The 19,829-nt window shown below is 52.7% G+C and overlaps 1 protein-coding gene across 4 annotated transcripts in view; it reads left to right on the forward strand.

Moving 5' to 3' along the window:
- Positions 1-14,389: 14,389 nt before the first annotated feature.
- The window catches only part of AGTRAP (angiotensin II receptor associated protein), a 44,186-nt gene continuing 38,746 nt past the window's right edge, over positions 14,390-19,829 (forward strand). Inside the window, exon 1 of one of the 4 annotated variants that reach the window (XM_085609901.1) lies at positions 14,390-14,546. In XM_085609901.1, coding sequence (XP_085466027.1) covers positions 14,511-14,546 — 36 coding nt within the window. In that variant the 5' untranslated portion in view covers positions 14,390-14,510. The remainder of the gene's footprint in view (positions 14,547-19,829) is intronic. The other 3 variants (XM_085609902.1, XM_085609905.1, XM_085609904.1) reach the window with 3 other exon arrangements.

The following is a 19,829-nucleotide window of genomic DNA, read 5'->3' on the forward strand; positions in this document are numbered from 1 at the left end:
AGCTGCTGTAGAGCCAGAGAACCAGGTCAGCAGAGCCGCTATAGAGCCAGAGAACCAGGTCAGCAGAGCTGCTGTACAGCCAGAGAACAAGGTCAGCAGAGCTTCTCTCGAGCCAGAGAACCAGGTCAGCAGAGCCATTGTAGAGCCTGAGAACCAGGTCAGGAAAGCTGCTCTAGGTCCAGAGAACCAGGTCAGCAGAGTTGCTTTAGAGCCAGAGAACCAGGTCAGCAGAGCTGCTCTAGAGCCAGAGAACCAGGTCAGCACAGCTGCTATAGAGCCAGAGAGCCAGGTCAGTAGAGCTGCTGTAGAGCAGGAGAACCAGGTCAACAGAGCCGTTGTAGAGCCAGAGAACCAGGTCAGCACAGCTGCTCTAGAGCCAGAGAACTAGGTCAGCAGAGCCGCTGTACAGCCAGAGAACAAGGTCAGCAGAGCGGTTGTACAGCCTGAGAACTAGGTCAGCAAAGCTGCTCTGGAGCCAGAGAACCAGGTCAGCAGAGCTGCTTCAAAGCCAGAGAACCAGGTCAGCAGAGCCGCTCTAGAGCCTAAGAACCAGATCAGCATAGCTGCTCTAGAGCCAGAGAACCAGGTCAGCAGAACTGCTGTAGAGCCAGAGAAACCAGGTCAGCAGAGCTGCTTTAGAGCCAGAGAACCAGGTCAGCAGCGCTGCTGTAGAGCCAGTGAACCAGGGCAGCAGAGCTGCTGTAGAGCCAGAGAACCAGGTCAGCAGAGCTGCTGTAGAGCCAGAGAACCAGGTCAGCAGAGCTGCTGTAGAGTCAGAGAACCAGGTCAGCAGAGCTGCTGTAGTCAGAAAACCAGGTCAGCAGAGCTGCTTTAGAGCCAGAGAACCAGGTCAGCAGAGTCACTGTAGAGCCAGAGAACCATGTCAGCAGAGTCGCTGTAGAGCCAGAGAACCAGGTCAGCAGAGCCGCTGTAGAGCCAGAGAACCAGGTCAGCAGAGCCGCTATAGAGCCAGATAACCAGGTCAGCAGAGCTGCTGTACAGCCAGAGAACAAGGTCAGCAGAGCTGCTCTCGAGCCAGAGAACCAGGTCAGCAGAGCCATTGTACAGCCTGAGAATCAGGTCAGCAAAGCTGCTTTAGAGCCAGAGAACCAGGTCAGCAGAGCTGCTCTAGAGCCGGAGAACCAGGTCAGCACAGATGCTATAGAGCCAGAGAACCAGGTCAGCAGAGCTGCTGTAGAGCCAGAGAACCATGTCAACAGAGCCGTTGTAGAGCCAGAGAACCAGGTCAGCAGAGCTGCTGTAGAGCCAGAGAAACCAGGTCAGCAGAGCTGCTTTAGGGGGAGAGAACCAGGTCAGCAGAGCTGCTCTAGAGCCTAAGAACCAGGTCAGCAGAGCTGCTCTAGCGCCAGAGAACTAGGCGAGCAGAGCTGCTGTAGAGCCAGAGAACCAGGTCAGCAGAGCCGCTCTAGAGCCAGAGAACCAGGTCAGCAGAGCTGCTCTAGAGCCAGAGAACTAGGTCAGCAGAGCCGCTGTAGAGCCAGAGAACTAGGTCAGCAGAGCAGCTCTAGTGCCAGAGAACCAGGTCAGCAGAGCTGCTTTAGAGTCAGAGAACCAGGTCAGCAGAGCTGCTTTAGAGCCAGAGAACAAGGTCAGCAGAGCCGTTGTAGAGCCAGAGAACCAGGTCAGCAAAGCAGCTTCATGGTTTAAATCTTTTATTAGTTTTGAAGAAACAACAAAGAGACCCCCAGCTCCCTGTAGATGGTGCAATGAGGACATCTAGTGTCGCAAGTAAGAACATTACAAAAGTAAGATGCGCGGAGCGGGTCTACAAAGAAAACAAAGAGTGGAAATAAGGAACACAGAACAAACCTGAAAACCCCCACTCTACCTCTATCCCCAACCCCCCCCCTCGTCCACATACAGGTGAAAGGGAAAAAAAAGGGGGTAAGGAAGAAAAAACGCCCCGAGAATTATCGCGCCCGCTTGAGGGTGCGTGAAGGGCCTGCTTGCAGGAGTTGTGGGTCAGCAAGGCGGAGAAGTCTGAGATAATGGGGGCATGTCAGTTCTCTGAATTTGGCCGTGAGTAGTGTCAAGAAAGGTCACCACATTTCTGGAAATTCAGAGTGAGGGTGAGCTTTTCCATGCCCCAGTATCTGCCAACGCCTCTGCAGCCATCCAGAGTGTGTTGGTGGGTGGGTATCACGCCAGTGCGCAAGAGTATTCGGAGTAGCTGCCCCCAGTGTGATAGCTATCAACCGACCCCTCCTAGATTTTAAGGGATATGTGATAGGGTTGGGTAAGCCCAAGAGGACATACGCAGGGAATCGCGGGATTTGTGTGTCAAAGTGGGTGTCCACCTCATCCAATATGCGAGACCAGTAAGGCTGGATGCGATCGCAGCTCCATAAAAGATGTGTGAGTGTGCCCACCTCCCCGCATCCCCTCCAACACAGGGCACTTTGTCGCGTGTCAAATTGGTGTAGGCGTTCTGGTGTGTAATACCAGTAAGTAGCTACTTTAGTCAATGTCTCTGTGAGGCCCAAGTGGTATGCCAAGTGCCGTGCCCTGTGGTAGATACCATCCCGTTCTTTATGGCTAAGGGTACGTCCCAATTCCCGCTCCCAGCGCAATTGACCTGCGTTATAGGTGTGAGTAGCATTCAGTAGCAGCTGTTTATATAAGTCAGAAATAAGCTTTTTATCAGAGGTGCGGGTGATAAGCCATTTTTCATATGGAGTCAGTAGGCGCTGGGCACCAGGTTTAATTTGCGGGTGGAGCGCCCAGTGCCTAAGTTGTAGGTACCGTAGACGTTCCGATTCAGGGATGCCGTAATGTGTCTTAAGTAGTGGGAATGAGAGAATCCCTTCTAAATCAAAGAGATAACCGCGGGATTGACACTCGGAGGAACGCCATGCAGTGAAGGCCTTAGGATCAGTGCCAAGGTGAAATTCAGGATTATTAAAGAGAGGCGTCAGTGGGGTGGGAAAGGAAGTCAGTTCGTGAGCAGTGCTGGTGCGGTCCCAAACCTCCATGATCGTATCCGTGATATATGAAGCATATAGATTGGGCGGTCTATCTGTTTTCCGAAGAAAGGGGACGCCCTGTAGGGGCATAGCTGCCACCGCCTGCTCCTGAAACAGCCAATGCTTCTCCGATTCGAGGCGGTACCATTCCACCAAGTAGCGGAGTTGTGCAGTGTTAAAATATAGCTGTAAGTCCGGAATCCCGTTACCCCCCTCTCCGGGGGGAGAACCGCGATCGCATGTTTGAACCGAGCCTTACGGCGCTGCCAGATGAAATTCGCTAGGTCAGCCTGTGTCTGTTGAATCCAACCTAAGGGAGGCCAAAGGGGAAGGGTGTGGAAGAGATACAGGATTTGGGGGAGGATGGTCATTTTAATGGCAGCTATTCTGCCTAACCACGATAAAGTGTGGTGCTTTCACTTTCCCAATTCCGAGCGGATGAGTGAGCGAAGATTGGAGTAGTTAACAGCAACGGTGGCTGGAATAGTGGGCGCCAGCTGAATTCCCAGATAAGGGATCGAAGAGGTCGACCACTGGAGAGTGCATTTCTCTTGCAGATGAGCCAGTGTGGCAGTGGAAAGGGATATATCTAATGCAACCGATTTATCAATATTGACCTTAAAGCCGGAGGCCTGCACGAAGCAATGCAGTTCTACGAAAAGAGCACGCATTGCCGGGATCGGGCTAGTGAGGAAGAGCAAAATATCATCAGCATAGAGGCTGATGGTGTGAGTGTCGCCTCCAAAACGAATGCCTGTGATGAGGGGGTGGCTGCGAACCCTCAGCGCCAGCGGCTCCATATGAAGCGCGATCAGGAGGGGTCAAAGGGGACACCCCTGCCTAGTGCATCTGCCTATGGAGAAACGCAAGGGCGTCCGGCCATTTACCCGAACGGTCGCCTTGGGCGGGCGATAATAGTTAAGTATCCGAGAGCGCAATTTATCACCAAAGCCGAATCGGATCAGGACCTGCTCTAGATCGGGCCAATGGACTGTCGAAGGCTTTTTCGGCGTCTATAGCCAACAACATGTACTCCCCTGTAGTACGGGACGCCTTCTCTATCAGGTGGAGGATTCTCTTAGTATTGTCGCTCGTTTGCCGTTGCGGGATAAAGCCAGCCTGATCCGGTTCTATCAGTTGGGTCATATATGGCGCTAGCCGAGTGGCGAGAATACCAGTGTACAACTTGATGTGTACGTTCAACAGGGAAATCGGCCTGTACGCGCTGCATTGTGTCCTATCTTTCCCGGGCTTCGGAATAACTACTATTGATGCTTCCACCATCTCCTCTGGTATAGCCCTGTCATTTGCGAAGGTGTTAAACAGATCCCGCAGTATGGGCGCTACTTGTGCGCAAAACGTTTTATAAAAGGCCGCCGTGTAACCATCCGGCCCAGGCGACTTGCCCAGATTAAGCCGAGAAATTGCTGCAATAACCTCCTCTGTGCCTATGTCCCTGTCGAGGTAGTCAGCCTGTGCTTTGTTGAGAGCGGGTATCGCTGCCGTCTGCAGATAATCGCTGCAGTGCTGTGCATCTAAAGTGTCGCCTGAGTACAGTGTTGCATAGAAGTGTCTAAAGGCTTCCGCAATGGCCGTGTCATCAGTGGTGAGCTCCCCCCCGGAAGTACTGATAGTCTGCACTCCCTGTCGTTGCCTAGTTTCTCGTAACTTGTGTGCGAGGAGGCGACCACATTTATCGCCCCAACATAATAGGAGTGACGGAGGCGGAGAGCCGCATACTCGGCTTGCTCCTGATCGAGTGCCGTGAGCTGTTTCCTTTCCACGCAGAGTTGGCGCCATGCCCTGGCTGCCCCCATGTATTGGTGCATCTGTTCTAACTCGGCCAACCGTTGGGTGAGCTCGGCCCGTTTGCGACTACGTTCTAGATTTTCAGTGGTGGAGATAGCTATAAATTACCCTCGCAATAACGCCTTGAGAGCCACCCATTGTGTTGCTAAGGAATTGTCCGGGGTACTATTGAGGGCAAGGTAGTTTGTGATGGCGCCTTTAATTTGATCAACAGTGGAAACCCGGTGGAGCAGTGTGTCGCGAAGTCACCAGTTTCTCATTGTGGCCGCGCAGGGGGGAACCGGAAGGAGGCGATGACCGGGAAAGGGTCTGAGAGAGATGCTGTCAGGATCTCGGAGTCGCACGCAAGAGCTTGTATCGGGGTGGAGCCGAGGAGATAATCTAGTCTGGCGTATGTCTTGTGTGCTCCTGAGTAAAAGGTGTATACTCAACTGTGGGGGTGAAAGTGGCGCCAAATGTCAACTATGCCCAGATCTTGGAGACGTGCCGAGGCTGTCAACGAGAGAGCACCAACTTGACTTGATCGCTGACATGAGCGGTCGCGAATGTTATCAAATACCATATTCAAATCCCCCCCAAGCAATAGACACCTCTCCAAGTTAGCCGTTGCCTCAGTAAGAGCGTTGTGGAAGAATGTTTCCTGCCATTCATTGGGAGCTCGCTATAAAAGAAACACCCGCCACCTGAAATTGATATGCGAGCAAACAACCCTTAAGTTCTACCTCTTTCTGTATCACCTTACCCTGGAAGGAGTGGGAGAAAAGTATGGCAACCCCAGCCGATTTAGTAGAGTTAGAGGAAAACATTTGTGTGGGGAAGGCACGTGACTTCATTCTATGGTGGTCCTTGGGGATAAGATGCGTCTCTTGAAGGAGACATATGTCGGCGTTGGAGTGCTCCAGGTAGTGGAGAATTGCTCTGCGCTTAATGGGGTTGTTTAGGCCGCACACATTAAACGTCAAGAATCGGACTGGGTTATGTGACATGAAATGTAGCAGAAGGCGGGAGCTGTATTACATCGTGGACAATTGTGTAGACCAAGAACTGAGGGCATAGGGAAGGATAACCCACCCCTCCAAATAGCTGAGACGCAGAGCGCAGGGGAAAAGGGTGGACGAGGGGACCCAACCAAAATGAAAAAAGGGGGGGGAAGAAAAGCCCCAAAATTCCCTGAAACTCGGCCCCAATACAACAACCCGTTGGGGACAGTTTGATCGTATAAAGTCATGTGACATTGTCTGTGATCCTGAGATGACTGGTCAGAGAAAAGAGGGAGTTCTGTGTTGCGTCCAAGGGGAAGAGTACCACTCCACCCGCCGCCCACCTACACTCCCTGTGGGAACATGCAAGAGATCTGGACCAAGGTAGAAAAAGCAGACACATAACCCCCCGGGTGTCACTTAGTGCTAGATCCCACGCCCGCGAGGGCCTCCGAGACAGCTGTGACGGCCGCCCGCTGGCTCCTGGCAATTTCATATTGGTGTGGTTTCCGGGGGCATCTCCGCCTGCCCTGTCTTTGCCATCCAGACGGGGAGACCTCCGGTCCCGATCCAGCGCTGTGTGCGTCGTCTTCTTCATTCGGTAGGGCAATGCCCAGCAGCTGGCAGGTGTCCATCCGGGAGCGGAGTTGGTGAAGTTTTCCATTATAGCGGAAGATGAGGCGGAAGGGGTAACCCCATGAGTATGGGATCCCCAATTGCCGAAGGTGCACAGTTACAGGGCGGAATTGCCGGCGGCGTTGCAGTGTGATCAGAGCTAAGTCCTGGTATAGCACCGGGGAGTGACCGTGGAAAGAGATAGGGTGCAATGACCGTGCCCTAGTAAGGATGGCTTCCTTAATCTTGAAGCCCTGTACACAGACCAATATGTCTGCTGGCGGGGCATTAGGTACCCTAGGCGGCCCAACCCTGTGTGCTCTGTCCAGGATAATGTCTGAGGTATGGGAGTCGCCGAGGTTGTGTCGGAAGAGACTGTTGGAGAAAGCAAACAGATCCTTGGTGTCTTCCGCTGTCTTCACCCCGGATCCTAATGTTATGTCTACAGGACCTATTTTCCAAGTCCTCTAGATGTGATTGAATGTCCATATGTTGGTCCTGCACCCAGATTACTTCTTGCTGGAGTGCTGTTATCTCTGTCACACCAGCGTTGCTTTTCTCCTCCAGGGTGGCCACTCGTTCTCCGATAGCATCCACATCCCTTCTCATCTCCTTAACCTCTGCCGCAAACTCGTTTTTTACTGACTGTATGTCTTCGCGAAGAGTGCGAAACAGCGACTCTAAAAACGCCTTTGTTATCGGCTCTGGGGGTTTGGAGGTCACGTTCACAGGTGCTGCCGCCGCCATGTTAGGATTGGACAGCGAGCGGCCAAATATGTCTGTCAAAGGTTTCCCCTTTCGTGTCCTGGACGTGGACATGCCCCTGCGCTTTCAGAGCTGCAACAAGAAAGAGGTGCGTGCTGGGAGGGCCCCCGTCCGTCCCCCCGGGCGACCAGCAAGCGAAACCTCCACTGATCAGTACAGTACTCTGCAGATCTCCTGGGTTACGCCCCGTTCTCTCCCCTCCCCGATAGGAGGCACGATCCCAAGCTGCAGCCGAGGTCACCACTCCACCAGATGTCGCAAGACCGGCCCAGCGATCAGCATTCCAGAACCAAGTGGGGCTCTTTCTCGGAGCCCCCGAAGCGGCCCCTGGGCTGTCCTGTCGCTCCCCTAAGAAGCGCGGTCAATACTCCCCGGGAGGCCACAGCAGGCCTGTAAGCAAAGTCCGGGCCCGGGCGCATCAAAGTCGGGAGCTCTGGTGGCCGGAGCAGCTCCTAGGACACAGGACCCCCACAAGTAGCCGGTGGACTGCCCCGGGGCCCCAGGTTCAATGTCAGAATGCTTGCAATCAGGCTTAACGGGGGCACCTCAGAACCAACACCGGACCCGTCCCAAGGTGCAGCCACTCACCAGGCCTCAGGCTGTCTCCGTGGAGCAGGGGGAGCACCAGCAGTGGCTCCAACTATCTAGGCCACACGCCGCCCCCCGCTGTCTGGTCTGCCTCCACCGATGCACATAGGCACGAAACGCCGTCTCCAGGAGGGCCGTCTCCCGATGCGGCCGACGGTCGCCGAGTCTGCTACTCCCTCCTCCATATGCGAGGCTCCACAGACTGCTTAATCACCTCAGGCGACCCAGGTGGGGCCCAGGCCCCGCTGCACCCGTCAGCTCTGAATCCAGGGGTCTCCTGAGTCTCCCCTGCCGTGGACTGCACCGAGGCAGAGGCAGGGGGTGTCGCGTCTCAGGGGATCATGCCCCTATATCCGCTGGGGCTCACCATGCTGCCGCTCCCCTCCCGCCGGGCGCGGGAGCGCCTGCCCCCGTCCAGAGGCACCCCGACGCGACTGCGGCCAGGCTCGCCGAGGCCCAGTCACCTATACAGTCTCGGCAGCGCCCCAAAAGGGCCCACCGCTCTGCCTCCGGTCCGGTGCCCTCCGGCAAATCTTGATTCTGGAGGCGGCTGAGTAGCACCGTGTGCAACCCGTGTGTCGTCCGGGTCCCCGCCGTGATGGCCGGGCAGAAAGAAGCTAGCCCTGATGGTCCGGAACGCCAGACCACCGCTTGGAGAAGCCATCCAACACCGCGCCGAGGGACAGGGCCGCCGGACCGCTCACATGGCCGCACTGGTGCCGCAACTCTCATCGTCTATCGCAGGGCTACAGGGCCCGCTCCAAAAGTCCCCCACCAGTAAGACTCCGCTGTAATCATCCAGGAGGATTTCACCCCCCCGGGAGGGCCCGCTGGTGCTATTTTTGGCGGGCGGCAGGTTGGAGCTCTGAACTATGCGTCCTCCTTCGCCGCCATCTTGGCCACGCCCCTCAGCAAAGCAGCTTTAGAGACAGAGAAACAGGTCAGCAGAGCGGTTGTAGAGCCACAGACCCAAATCAGCAGAGCAGCTGTATAGACAGAGAACCAGGTCAACAAAGCCGTTGTAGAGCCAGAGAACCAGTTCAGCAGAGCTGCTCTAGAGCCAGAGAACTAGGCCAGCAGAGCTGCTGTACAGCCACAGAACACGGTCAGCAGAGCTGCTCTCGAGCCAGAGAACCAGATCAGCTGAGCTGTTGAACAGCCTGAGAACCAGGTCAGCAAAGCTGCTCTAGAGCCAGAGAACCAGGTCAGCAGAGCTGCTTTAGAGCCAGAGAACCAGGTCAGCAGAGCTGCTTTAGAGCCAGAGAACCAGTTCAGCAGAGCTGCTGTAGAGCCGGAAAACCAGGTCAGCAGAGCCGTTGTAGAGCCAGAGAACCAGGTCAGCAGAGCCGTTGTAGAGCCGGTGAACCAGGTCAGCAGAGCCGTTGTAGAGCCAGAGAACCAGGTCAGTAAAGCTCCTTTAGAGCCAGAGAAACAGGTCAGCAGAGCTGTTGTGGAGCCAGAGAACTAGGTCAGCAGAGCTGCTGTAGTGCCAGAGAACCAGATCAACAGAGCCGCTGCAGAGCCAGAGAACCAGGTCAGCAGAGTCACTGTAGAGCCAGAGAACCATGTCAGCAGAGTCGCTGTAGAGCCAGTTACCCAGGTCAGCAGAGCTGCTTTAGAGCCAGAGAACCAGGTCAGCAGAGCTTCTTTAGAGACAGAGAACCAGGTCAGTAGAGCTGCTGTAGAGCCAGAATACCAGGTCAGCAGAGCTGCTGTAGAGACAGAGAACCAGGTCAGTAGAGCTGCTGTAGAGCCAGAGAACCATGTCAGCAGAGCTGCTGTAGAGCCACAGAACCAGGTCAGCAGAGATGCTTTAGAGCCAGAGAACCAGGTCACCAGAGTCACTGTAGAGCCAGAGAACCATGTCAGCAGAGTCGCTGTAGAACCAGAGAACCAGGTCAGCAGAGCCGCTATAGAGCCAGAGAACCAGGTCAGCAGAGCTGCTCTAGAGCCAGAGAACCAGGTCAGCAGAGCTGCTTTAGAGCCAGAGAACCAGGTCAGCGGAGCCGTTGTAGAGCCAGAGAACCAGGTCAGCAGAGCTGCTCTAGAGGCAGAGAACTAGGTCAGCAGAGTCGCTGTAAAGCCAGAGAACCAGGTCAGCAGAGCTGCTGTAGAGACAGAGAACCAGGTCAGTAGAGCTGCTGTAGAGCCAGAGAACCATGTCAGCAGAGCTGCTGTAGAGCTACAGAACCAGGTCAGCAGAGATGCTTTAGAGCCAGAGAACCAGGTCACCAGAGTCACTGTAGAGCCAGAGAACCATGTCAGCAGAGTCGCTGTAGAACCAGAGAACCAGGTCAGCAGAGCCGCTATAGAGCCAGAGAACCAGGTCAGCAGAGCTGCTGTACAGCCAGAGAACAAGGTCAGCAGAGCTGCTCTCGAGCCAGAGAACCAGGTCAGCAGAGCCGTTGTACAGCCTGAGAACCGGGTCATCAGCAAAGCTGCTCTAGAGCCAGAGAACCAGGTCAGCAGAGCTGCTTTAGAGCCAGAGAACCAGGTCAGCAGAACTGCTTTAGAGCCAGAGAACCAGGTCAGCGGAGCCGTTGTAGAGCCAGAGAACCAGGTCAGCAGAGCTGCTCTAGAGCCAGAGAACTAGGTCAGCAGAGTCGCTGTAAAGCCAGAGAACAAGGTCAGCAGAGCCGCTCTAGAGCCAGAGAACCAGGTCAGCAGAGCTGCTTTAGAGCCAGAGAACCAGGTCAGCAGAACCGTTGTAGAGCCAGAGAACCAGGTCAGCAAAGCTGCTTTAGAGCCAGAGAAACAGGTCCGCAGAGCCATTGTAGAGCCACAGAACCAGATCAGCAGAGCTGCTGTATAGCCAGAGAACCAGGTCATCAAAGCCGTTGTAGAGCCAGAGAACCAGGTCTGCAGAGCTGCTCTAGAGCCAGAGAACTATGTCAGCAGAGCTGCTGTAGAGCCAGAGAACCAGGTCAGCAGAGCCGCTCTAGAGCCAGAGAAACAGGTCAGCAGAGCTGCTGTACAGCCAGAGTAGAAGGTCAGCAGAGCTGCTCTCGAGCCAGAGAACCAGGTCAGCAGAGCTGCTGTATAGCCATAGAACCAGGTCAGCAGAGCCGCTGTACAGCCTGAGAACTAGGTCAGCAAAGCTGCTCTAGAGCCAGAGAACCAGGTCAGCAGAACTGCTTTAGAGCCAGAGAACCAGGCCAGCAGAGCTGCTGTAGAGCCAGAGAACCAGGTCAGCAGAGCTGTTATAGAGCAGGAGAACCAGGTCAGCAGAGCTGCTGTAGAGCCAGAAAACCAGGTCAGCGGAGCTGCTTTAGAGCCAGAAAACTAGGTCAGCAGAGCCGCTCTAGAGCCAGAGAACCAGGTCAGCAGAGCTGCTTTAAAGCCAGAGAACTAGGTCAGCAGAGCCGCTGTAGAGCCAGAGAACCAGGTCAGCAGAGCTGCTCTAGTGCCTGAGAACCAGGTCAGCAGAGCTGTTGCAGAGTCAGAGAACCAGGTCAGCAGATCCGTTGTAGAGCCAGAGAACCAGGTCAGCAGAGCTGCTGTACAGCCAAAGGACCAAGTTAGCAGAGCTGCTGTAGAGCCAGAGATCCAGGTCAGCAGAGCTGCTTTGGAGCCAGATAACAAGGTCAGCTGAGCTGCTGTAGAGCCAGAGAATGAGGTCAGCAGAGCTGCTGTAGAGCCAGAGAACCAGGTCAGCAGAGCTACTATAGAGCCAGAGAACCCTGGTTGCAATTAAGTACTAGATGCCGTATATACATTCACACTGGGATATTTTTCTTTTCTTTTCTTCTCTTTCTTTTTTTTCCTATTTCTCAACCTTTCATAAACTTAGATGACATATCACTGGCAGTTAGCATCAATTTAGTTGAATTTATGCAGCATTGTGGTGCGGTCTGGATGTATAAGATCACTTTTTCCAACTTTGTATATGTCTTGATTTTGCTACTTCTCAGCTACATTCTGATGAGGCTCTGAGGGTTATTTATACACCTTGGCTTTAAACTGTTTGCCAACAACGTATATGCCCTGACTGAGGGATTTCCACTGCCACAGGACATTAAGGCCCAGGGGGATTTTTTTAATGATGTATTAAATTCCTTGCTAATGCCAGATGTTTCTGGCTGTAGGTCCAGGTGTTTCGCGGATTCAGCTGCTCCTGGTTTCACAACCGTTTTTCAGTTGGAAGTATTCAAGCTTCACTGGACACCAAAAGGTGGCAACACTGCTTAAGAGCAGGATTTTCTCTGCGTGCATAGAGTGAGCGGCAATCGACTGGCATATTTAAAGCATTCTGCCAACGACATTGGGGCTTATTTACAAGCCCCTAGCGCTGCCGCTGCATCACTTTTTCCCACACAAAAAGTGAAGCACTGGCGGTGCAAGGGACTTGTAAATAAGCCCCATTGTGCCCATTCGAACGCAATAAAACAGTTACATAACCTTCACACCACGGAAAAGGTGAAATAAAGAACAAGTTTCTAAAGTTATTGCTCTTTCCACAGTTACTGGTAACTCAAGTCTCCTGCCTGAGGTCTACTACATTTATTGTAATTTAAAACTTTAGGTATCAAAATGCAAAGTTGTGTGAGCTATTAGCCTTACACTGGCTGAACAACTGCCTCCTACCATAGGACTGTTACGAGTGTCTACAAATCTAAGATTGTATTTTGGGAAGTAGATGATGCACCTCATGCCTGCAACATAAAACAAGCATTTGCAATGCAATAGGGCTGGCATTACTAAAAGTTTGAGTTATTGGCGTTGCAAATGATAATGTTTGTTAGTTTTTGTATTTTTTTTGTTAAAAAATATTCCAGCAGTAGCATAAGTAATTAAATAAAATCCACGTAGACCACCAGTACCACCACCACTAACACCACCAGTACCACCACCACCAGTACCAATACCACCACCACTACCACCACCGCTACAACCACCACAAGTACCATAACCACCACTACATTTATTACTATTACTACTCTGTGGTGATAGTAATAATAATAGTGGTAGATATGGTACTGGTGGAAAATAACTATTATAAATTACAATACCTGTTAATGTTTCAAAGGGCATTGCCCTTTACAATACCAAAAGCTCTAAAACTCGCAGTTGCGAGACCTATTGCAGTGTAAATGCTTGTTAGACTGCCTGCGGTGCTGCCTCGCCTCATTCAAGCAGCACAGCAGGATTTAATGAGATGTGAATCAGGGCTGCAGTACCTCAAGGCCCGCAGACTGACCCAGGAGTTCTTCAGAGAAAGGAGAGGGGAGATATATAAATATATATATATATATATATATATATATATATATATATATATATATATATATATATATGTGTGTGTGTATGTATTACATATATATATATAGAGCGAGCGAGCGAGCGAGCGTAACCCAAGGCAGGAAAGGCATCTGAGGAAGGCACGCCTAAACACCGAAATGCATTATGCCCCAAATCTACGATAAATAAATGGTTACCTGGTACCCCCGCTGTGTCCTTTGGTCTTTTCGGCAGGAAGGACTTTTCTTTTATAAAATTCCACGAGCTGAGCCTTAGCGCGTGCAAAACAGAGGACCCGTCTCGCAAGTGGCCGGCAATCAGTAAAGGCAACGTGGCAGGATACACCAAGGGATTGGTAGTTTGTTGGCCCACCTCGGGAGCACGACGGACAAGGGCCGCTGCAGCATGCAGTCCGTGACTGCACGGGGACGCTGGATCACGGAATCACATCGTCATGGACCGGTTTGTAACTGCTCCGGAGGTTGAGGCGTTGGGGACCCAAGGTGGTCATTTGTATCTTTATTACCGGGACTCTCGTGGCTCAAATTAGCCTTCTCCCTCTTTTTGTTAAGGCTCAACAGGGCGCATTGAAGCGCTACTCCGCATTTTGGACTGTAGTTGCAAGGCTTGCTGGGAGGCCGAGTCCGGTCAGCATTGAACTACAGCTGCAGACAATAAAGGCGGGGCCTGGAATACTCCAACCACTTGGAGCACTGCATGACATCTCATAAGGGAGCGAGCGTAACCCAAGGCAGGAAAGGCATCTGAGGAAGGCACGACTAAACGCCGAAATGCATTATGCCCAAAATCTGCGATAAATAAATGGTTACCTGGTACCCGCGTTGTGTCCTTTGGTGTTTTCGGCAGGAAGGACTTTTCTTATAGATAGATAGATAGATAGATAGATAGATAGATAGATAGATAGATAGATAGATAGATATTTTTTTGTTTAATAGGGCATTTAGACCTATTTCTGTATCTGTGTCCTCCTGGTTTTTAGTTCTGAGAATCTGGTCACCTTAGGTTGTTAGCACTTATCCAGTTCATACAACCCAACTAACCACCACCTGGAGAGTGTTACATTATTTTAAATGATACCCTCACAGAAAGCAACATGCTTCCACGTGCTTCAATTTTTTCAACCTACGTAAGTAGCTTCCTAAGATTGTTTATCCTCCTTTGATTTCAATTGGCTCACCGGACATCCTCTTAAACAGCGATCTTCAGCCTCATTCACCAGACCTGAAGTTGACAGGTCGGCTTGTCATTTTGCATGGTCAGAGTGCCCTCTAGTGACAACTCTGTGTAGTTACAGGCTTACTATAGTGTCAGACCAGGAAGCATTCGCCATAGCGAAACTTTTGCTTCCTTTCACGCGGTTTGGGCGCCTCTCGTAGGAACTCCACAGAAACAGGATTTCTACCCTCGTACAAGCCACGTGATTAGGCATCATTCCTCCCCTGATCACATGACGACCCCGCCCTTCACTGTCACGTGAAATTTGGTATTCAGTGAAAGCAACAGTTGAGCCATGGAGCTGCCGGCTGTGAACCTGAAGGTACAAGGAGTGAGTGTGACGGAAGGGACCCTGGCGCAAGGTTTGGGAAATAAGAGGGCGCGGGGAAGAACCGATATGGCGACGTCCCGAGTGGCGAGACTTGCAAGCAGTCACGGGGGAAGAAAGTGGGGGATACCAGTGTAAGAGAATGGTAGACTAGCTTGCTGTACCTGAGGGGTCCGGGAGACCTGGCACTGTCTGTGGTGTGATAAGTGTTATGGGGAGTGCAGATCGCCTGGGAAGATGCATGGCGGGTTGAGGGCGTCAGCTTCCTGCACCCACAATGCATTATTTGTAAACTTTTCACCAAGCAGTAAAAGGTTCAAAAAGTGCCCTCCGATGGCAGTTTTTCACACCGGTACCCAATGCCGCTTATCATACTGCCCACTGGTGCCACTGACAGCATCTCATCCTACCAGTGTCAGTTCCGCAGACTGCCCGCTGGTGCCACTGCCAGCATCTCCCAGTGCCAAGCAGTGTCAGTTTTACATCGCCCACTGGTGCTATTGTCCGCCTCTCATACTGCCCTCTGGTGCTATGACAGCCTCTCATACTGCCTACCGGTGCCGGCTTCTCATACAGCCCACTGGTGCGGTTGACTGCATCTCATACAGCCCACTGGTGCGGTTGACTGCATCTCATACAGCCCACTGGTGCGGTTGACTGCATCTCATACTGCCCTCTGGTGCGGTTGACTGCATCTCATACAGCCCACTGGTGCGGTTGACTGCATCTCATACAGCCCACTGGTGCGGTTGACTGCATCTCATACTGCCCACTGGTGCGGTTAACAGCATCTCACACTGCCCTCTGGTGCTGTTGACAGCATCTCATACAGCCCACTGGTGCGGTTGACAGCATCTCATACTGCCCACTGGTGCGGTTGACAGCATCTCATACTGCCCACTGGTGCGGTTGACAGCATCTCATACTGCCCACTGGTGCGGTTGACAGCATCTCATACTGCCCACTGGTGCGGTTGACTGCATCTCATACTGCCCACTGGTGCGGTTGACAGCATCTCATACTGCCCACTGGTGCGGTTGACAGCATCTCATACTGCCCACTGGTGCGGTTGACAGCATCTCATACTGCCCACTGGTGCGGTTGACGGTATCTCATACTGCCCACTGGTGCGGTTGACGGCATCTCATACTGCCCACTGGTGCGGTTGACGGTATCTCATACTGCCCACTGGTGCGGTTGACGGCATCTCATACTGCCCACTGGTGCGGTTGACGGCATCTCATACTGCCCACTGGTGCGGTTGACAGCATCTCATACTGCCCACTGGTGCGGTTGACTGCATCTCATACTGCCCACTGGTGCGGTTGACAGCATCTCATACTGCCCACTGGTGCGGTTGACGGTATCTCATACTGCCCACTGGTGCGGTTAACAGCATCTCATACAGCCCACTGGTGCGGTTGACTGCATCTCATACAGCCCACTGGTGCGGTTGACTGCATCTCATACTGCCCACTGGTGCTGTTGACAGCATCTCATACTGCCCACTGGTGCTGTTGACTGCATCTCACACTGCCCACTGGTGCGGTTGACGGCATCTCATACTGCCCACTGGTGCGGTTGACTGCATCTCATACTGCCTTCTGGTGTCAGCCTCTCTTAGTGCCCTCTGGGACCATTTACAGCATCTCATAGTGTCCACCAGTGTCCGCTTCGTGGCCTGCTCGCTGGCACCAGCATTTCTTCCTGCCCACTGGCCTCAAATACTGCCTGCCGCGGTCTTGCAACGCTCACAGTGCTAGCTCCTTGCACTGCCCAAAAGTGTGATGGACGTGGATGATCGCTCACTACTGTGTCCTCTGCTGCTGCCCCGTTCCAGTTTCTCATGCTGTCATGCTGTGCACAAGTGCAAGCGTATCGTGCGGCTCACATCTCCACACGTGTGTGATGCTGCATCCCACGCAAACACCTTAGATCGCCCAACCGTAGCAGCTTCACGAGTCACCTGCTTCTCACGTGGCCCACAGATTGCCATCTGTGTCGTTCATTGCCGTGGGTGTGCCCGACGTTTTTCCCCAGTGTCCTCATCCTGCCCATGAAGCGCTAACGTACTATGCTCACTCCGTTTAGCATCACACTTTCTCAGGAATGGGACTACAGACCCCATGCCCACGCTGAGACTGCAACAGTATTGGCAGGTAGCACTTGTGACGATAGTGGCCATAGTGAATTAAAAGTGTGCAGGATTACCACATATCAATATATTTAGCAAAATATGTGGTGGGCCCACTGGTGAGATAGCTGCCAATGATGTAGTGGGTGGAATTAACAAAGGCGGGGGGCTGCGGGCCTGCTTTCTAAACCGAGGCTGTGTTCCCCTTGGAGTGTGTAACTGTGGGTCTCCATGCCGGCTAAGGTCCCTAGCCTTAGCGGCCTTAGGGGGTAGGGAGACCCCCGTTTGCAGGGTCTAGGTCCCTTCCGGCAGATTTGATCGAGTGCTGCAGCTGGACCACGGCACCTTCCATAGCAGCGTATAGCTGGGCGCAGTGAAGGCCAGGCAGTGTCCAGTCAGGGTTGGGGGTCGGGTGGTGATGTGACTATCTATTCTGTATTCGTGTGCTGCCCGTTATGTTCTTACGGAGCCTGGTGTTGCAGAGGGCATGCAACGAGTGCGCAGGGCACAGACGAGGATAAAAGGATGCGGAACCTTCTATGTGACATGGGCAGGGAGGGGTGGGGGCGGCTAGAGGAGCGTGCGCTACTACACCCCAGTGGGGAAAGGGTTTTGAGAGTGGGAGCTAGAGGGGAATACGAGCATGCTTATTGAGAAGGGGCAACAAAACTTGTAAACATACCTGACACCCGAATGTAAGGCGGTTCCTAAAGATCACGTTGGGGGATGGGAGGAAAGTCTGGTCTGCAGCGCAGAGACAGGTGGGTTGGACCACATGCTTGCTGTCCGTGGGGTAAGCTGGGGGAGTCTTTAAAGGTACGAGTTAAAGAAAAAAAAATGAAGTCGCTGACCAGTCTTGGGCGCTTTGAGCATTATTACATTTGTGCTATTGGAGTCCCAGTGAGATGTTCGCCAGATGCGTTTTCACATCTCCCCACGCTCAGATGCCTTCACACCCCCGCGAAATGTCTCTTGCTGTCGAGAATCCCTCCCCCTCCAGGACATAGTTCTCCCTGCCGCCCTTCACGTGAGGGTCTTCGGGAGATGAACTCTCCCCCTCCAAGGAAATGTTTCTCCCCCCGAGCTTTTTTAGTGAGGGGTTCAGCAGATACCCCCCCCCCCACCCCTCCCCTGCATGGGGACTAGTATTCACCATTAAAGTCGTGACGAGAACCCCTCTCGCTCCACGGGGATGTTGTCTCCCCGGCTCACCTCGGGTGGCTGTCTTCACCTCAGATCTCACCCACCCCCTCCTGATATGTTCTCGGCGCAGTTCATCATGTGAGGGTCTCGGGCTCCTCCAGTGAAAGAGCCTTCTTTCATCCCAAGTGCCTCACATGATTCTGGGCCTCACGAGGAGACTGACGCTGCTTTTTCTAGTTTTTTTTATCTCGATTTATGCCCTCCTTAACTGCTCCCGACACCTTTCAAGCCCCCCCCCCCCCCCACACACACACACTTCAGGAGCTGCTTATAATTCATGCTTCTGTGTGACAGTGTTTTGTGGCCACAATTCCAGAACGTTGCACAAACACAGGCTGCACTGTTTCCTAACGTGCCTCTTCCTCCAGTCTAACCCTGCCTTCTGGACGCAATAAGGAATTAAAATGCGTGGACGTGAAGCCCCGGTTTAGAAAAAAACGATAGTTTACAGAAATACTGGAGGAAAACTGGGACAGCACCAGGGCCCGGGGGGGAGGGGGGGGTGCAGAATGTGTTTAAGGGCCCCCACGACTCACGTATGCCACAGGGGCTCAGAAGCGTGTGTTACGCCCCCGGCAAGTCCAGACAATAGACAGCCAGTGTTTGTTCACTCTTAATGGTAAGTTTCGGGTGAGAGGGTACAGAGTGACCAGGCCAATTTTAAAGAGAAAACTACCACTTTATCACTACAGGTATGCAGCTGAAGCGTATACAGATTGCAACACATGTCAACCCATCCCACCTCAATAATATAATGTTAAAACGAACTCCCCATCACCATTAAGCCTCCGTCCCAACATAAACTAGTCCTCAACACGCCTTCCAAACCTTCCTCACCCCCCCCCCCCCCCCCCGATCATTTCATTCCGCAATCTTTAACATGTGCCCCAACCATCGCTCCATTGCACCCCCTCTGCCAATGCCTGTCCTGCCAGGCCCCAACCCTTCCAGCTTTTTGTGATCTTTATGCTTTTCTGCCACTTGTCCTAAGCGACAAACTAAAGTCTCCGCTTCACCCATAACAATAAACAAAACAAGCCAACTCCATGTTCCCTAAAAAGCATCAACATGGGGTGGGAGGGAACAAAGAACTAACCGGCCTGTCCGGACCACAGTAAACTATCACTTTGTCCCCAATCTCCTGCTAAGACCCTGCCACCAAAGCCGCTCCCCTGGCACCCATCAGCCAATCCAAGTACTGGTGCTGATCACTGGAAACCACCGGCTCAAATTAAGCACTGGTGCCGCCTGGGCATGGACTGCACCATCTGCCTGAGACGCCCCTGGGGTGGACATCCAATAGATGCCACCCTTAGGAGCCCACATCAGGTGTGACAGCGCAGAATGACTAGGCCAATTTTAAAGAGCAAGAGACTGCTTTATTAGGACAGGTATGCAGCTGAAAGTTATAAACATCACAACATATCTCAAACTACGCCATCTCACTAATACAATGTACAAAGCATCCAAACATTTCTCACCACCCCCTTATTTAATTCACTGTCCTCTCACACATGCCCCAACCATTGCTCCCCTGTACTTTATCTGTAATGCCGGACCCCAACCCTTCTGGCCCATTTCGTGATCCCTATGCTTCACTGCCACCTAGGAAAAGCACCCTGAACAGGCGTCAGCCCTGCCTGGATAATTTCTGTATTGCAGCTGTTGTCCGAACAGCCTCCAACAGTGCACAACGGATAGGCTGTCGCCATAACAGCCATGAACTCAAAAGGTCCATCTAGACACCGCCAACTTCTTTGCCAAGCAATCTAGTAACTCAAGCAAATATGACTCATTCCCCATGAAGGACAAACGCACCTCACCATGTTGATAAAACATGAAATCCTCCTTCCTAATGTCTCCATGCTCTACCACCCCTATTCCAAGCCTGGCAAAAATCTAGCATTTATGTATGAATCTTCTGCCTGGCTCTTTTCTCTTCACCGTAT

Source organism: Triturus cristatus, chromosome 1_2 (assembly GCF_964204655.1).
Source record: "Triturus cristatus chromosome 1_2, aTriCri1.1, whole genome shotgun sequence".
Classification (NCBI taxonomy): domain Eukaryota; kingdom Metazoa; phylum Chordata; class Amphibia; order Caudata; family Salamandridae; genus Triturus; species Triturus cristatus.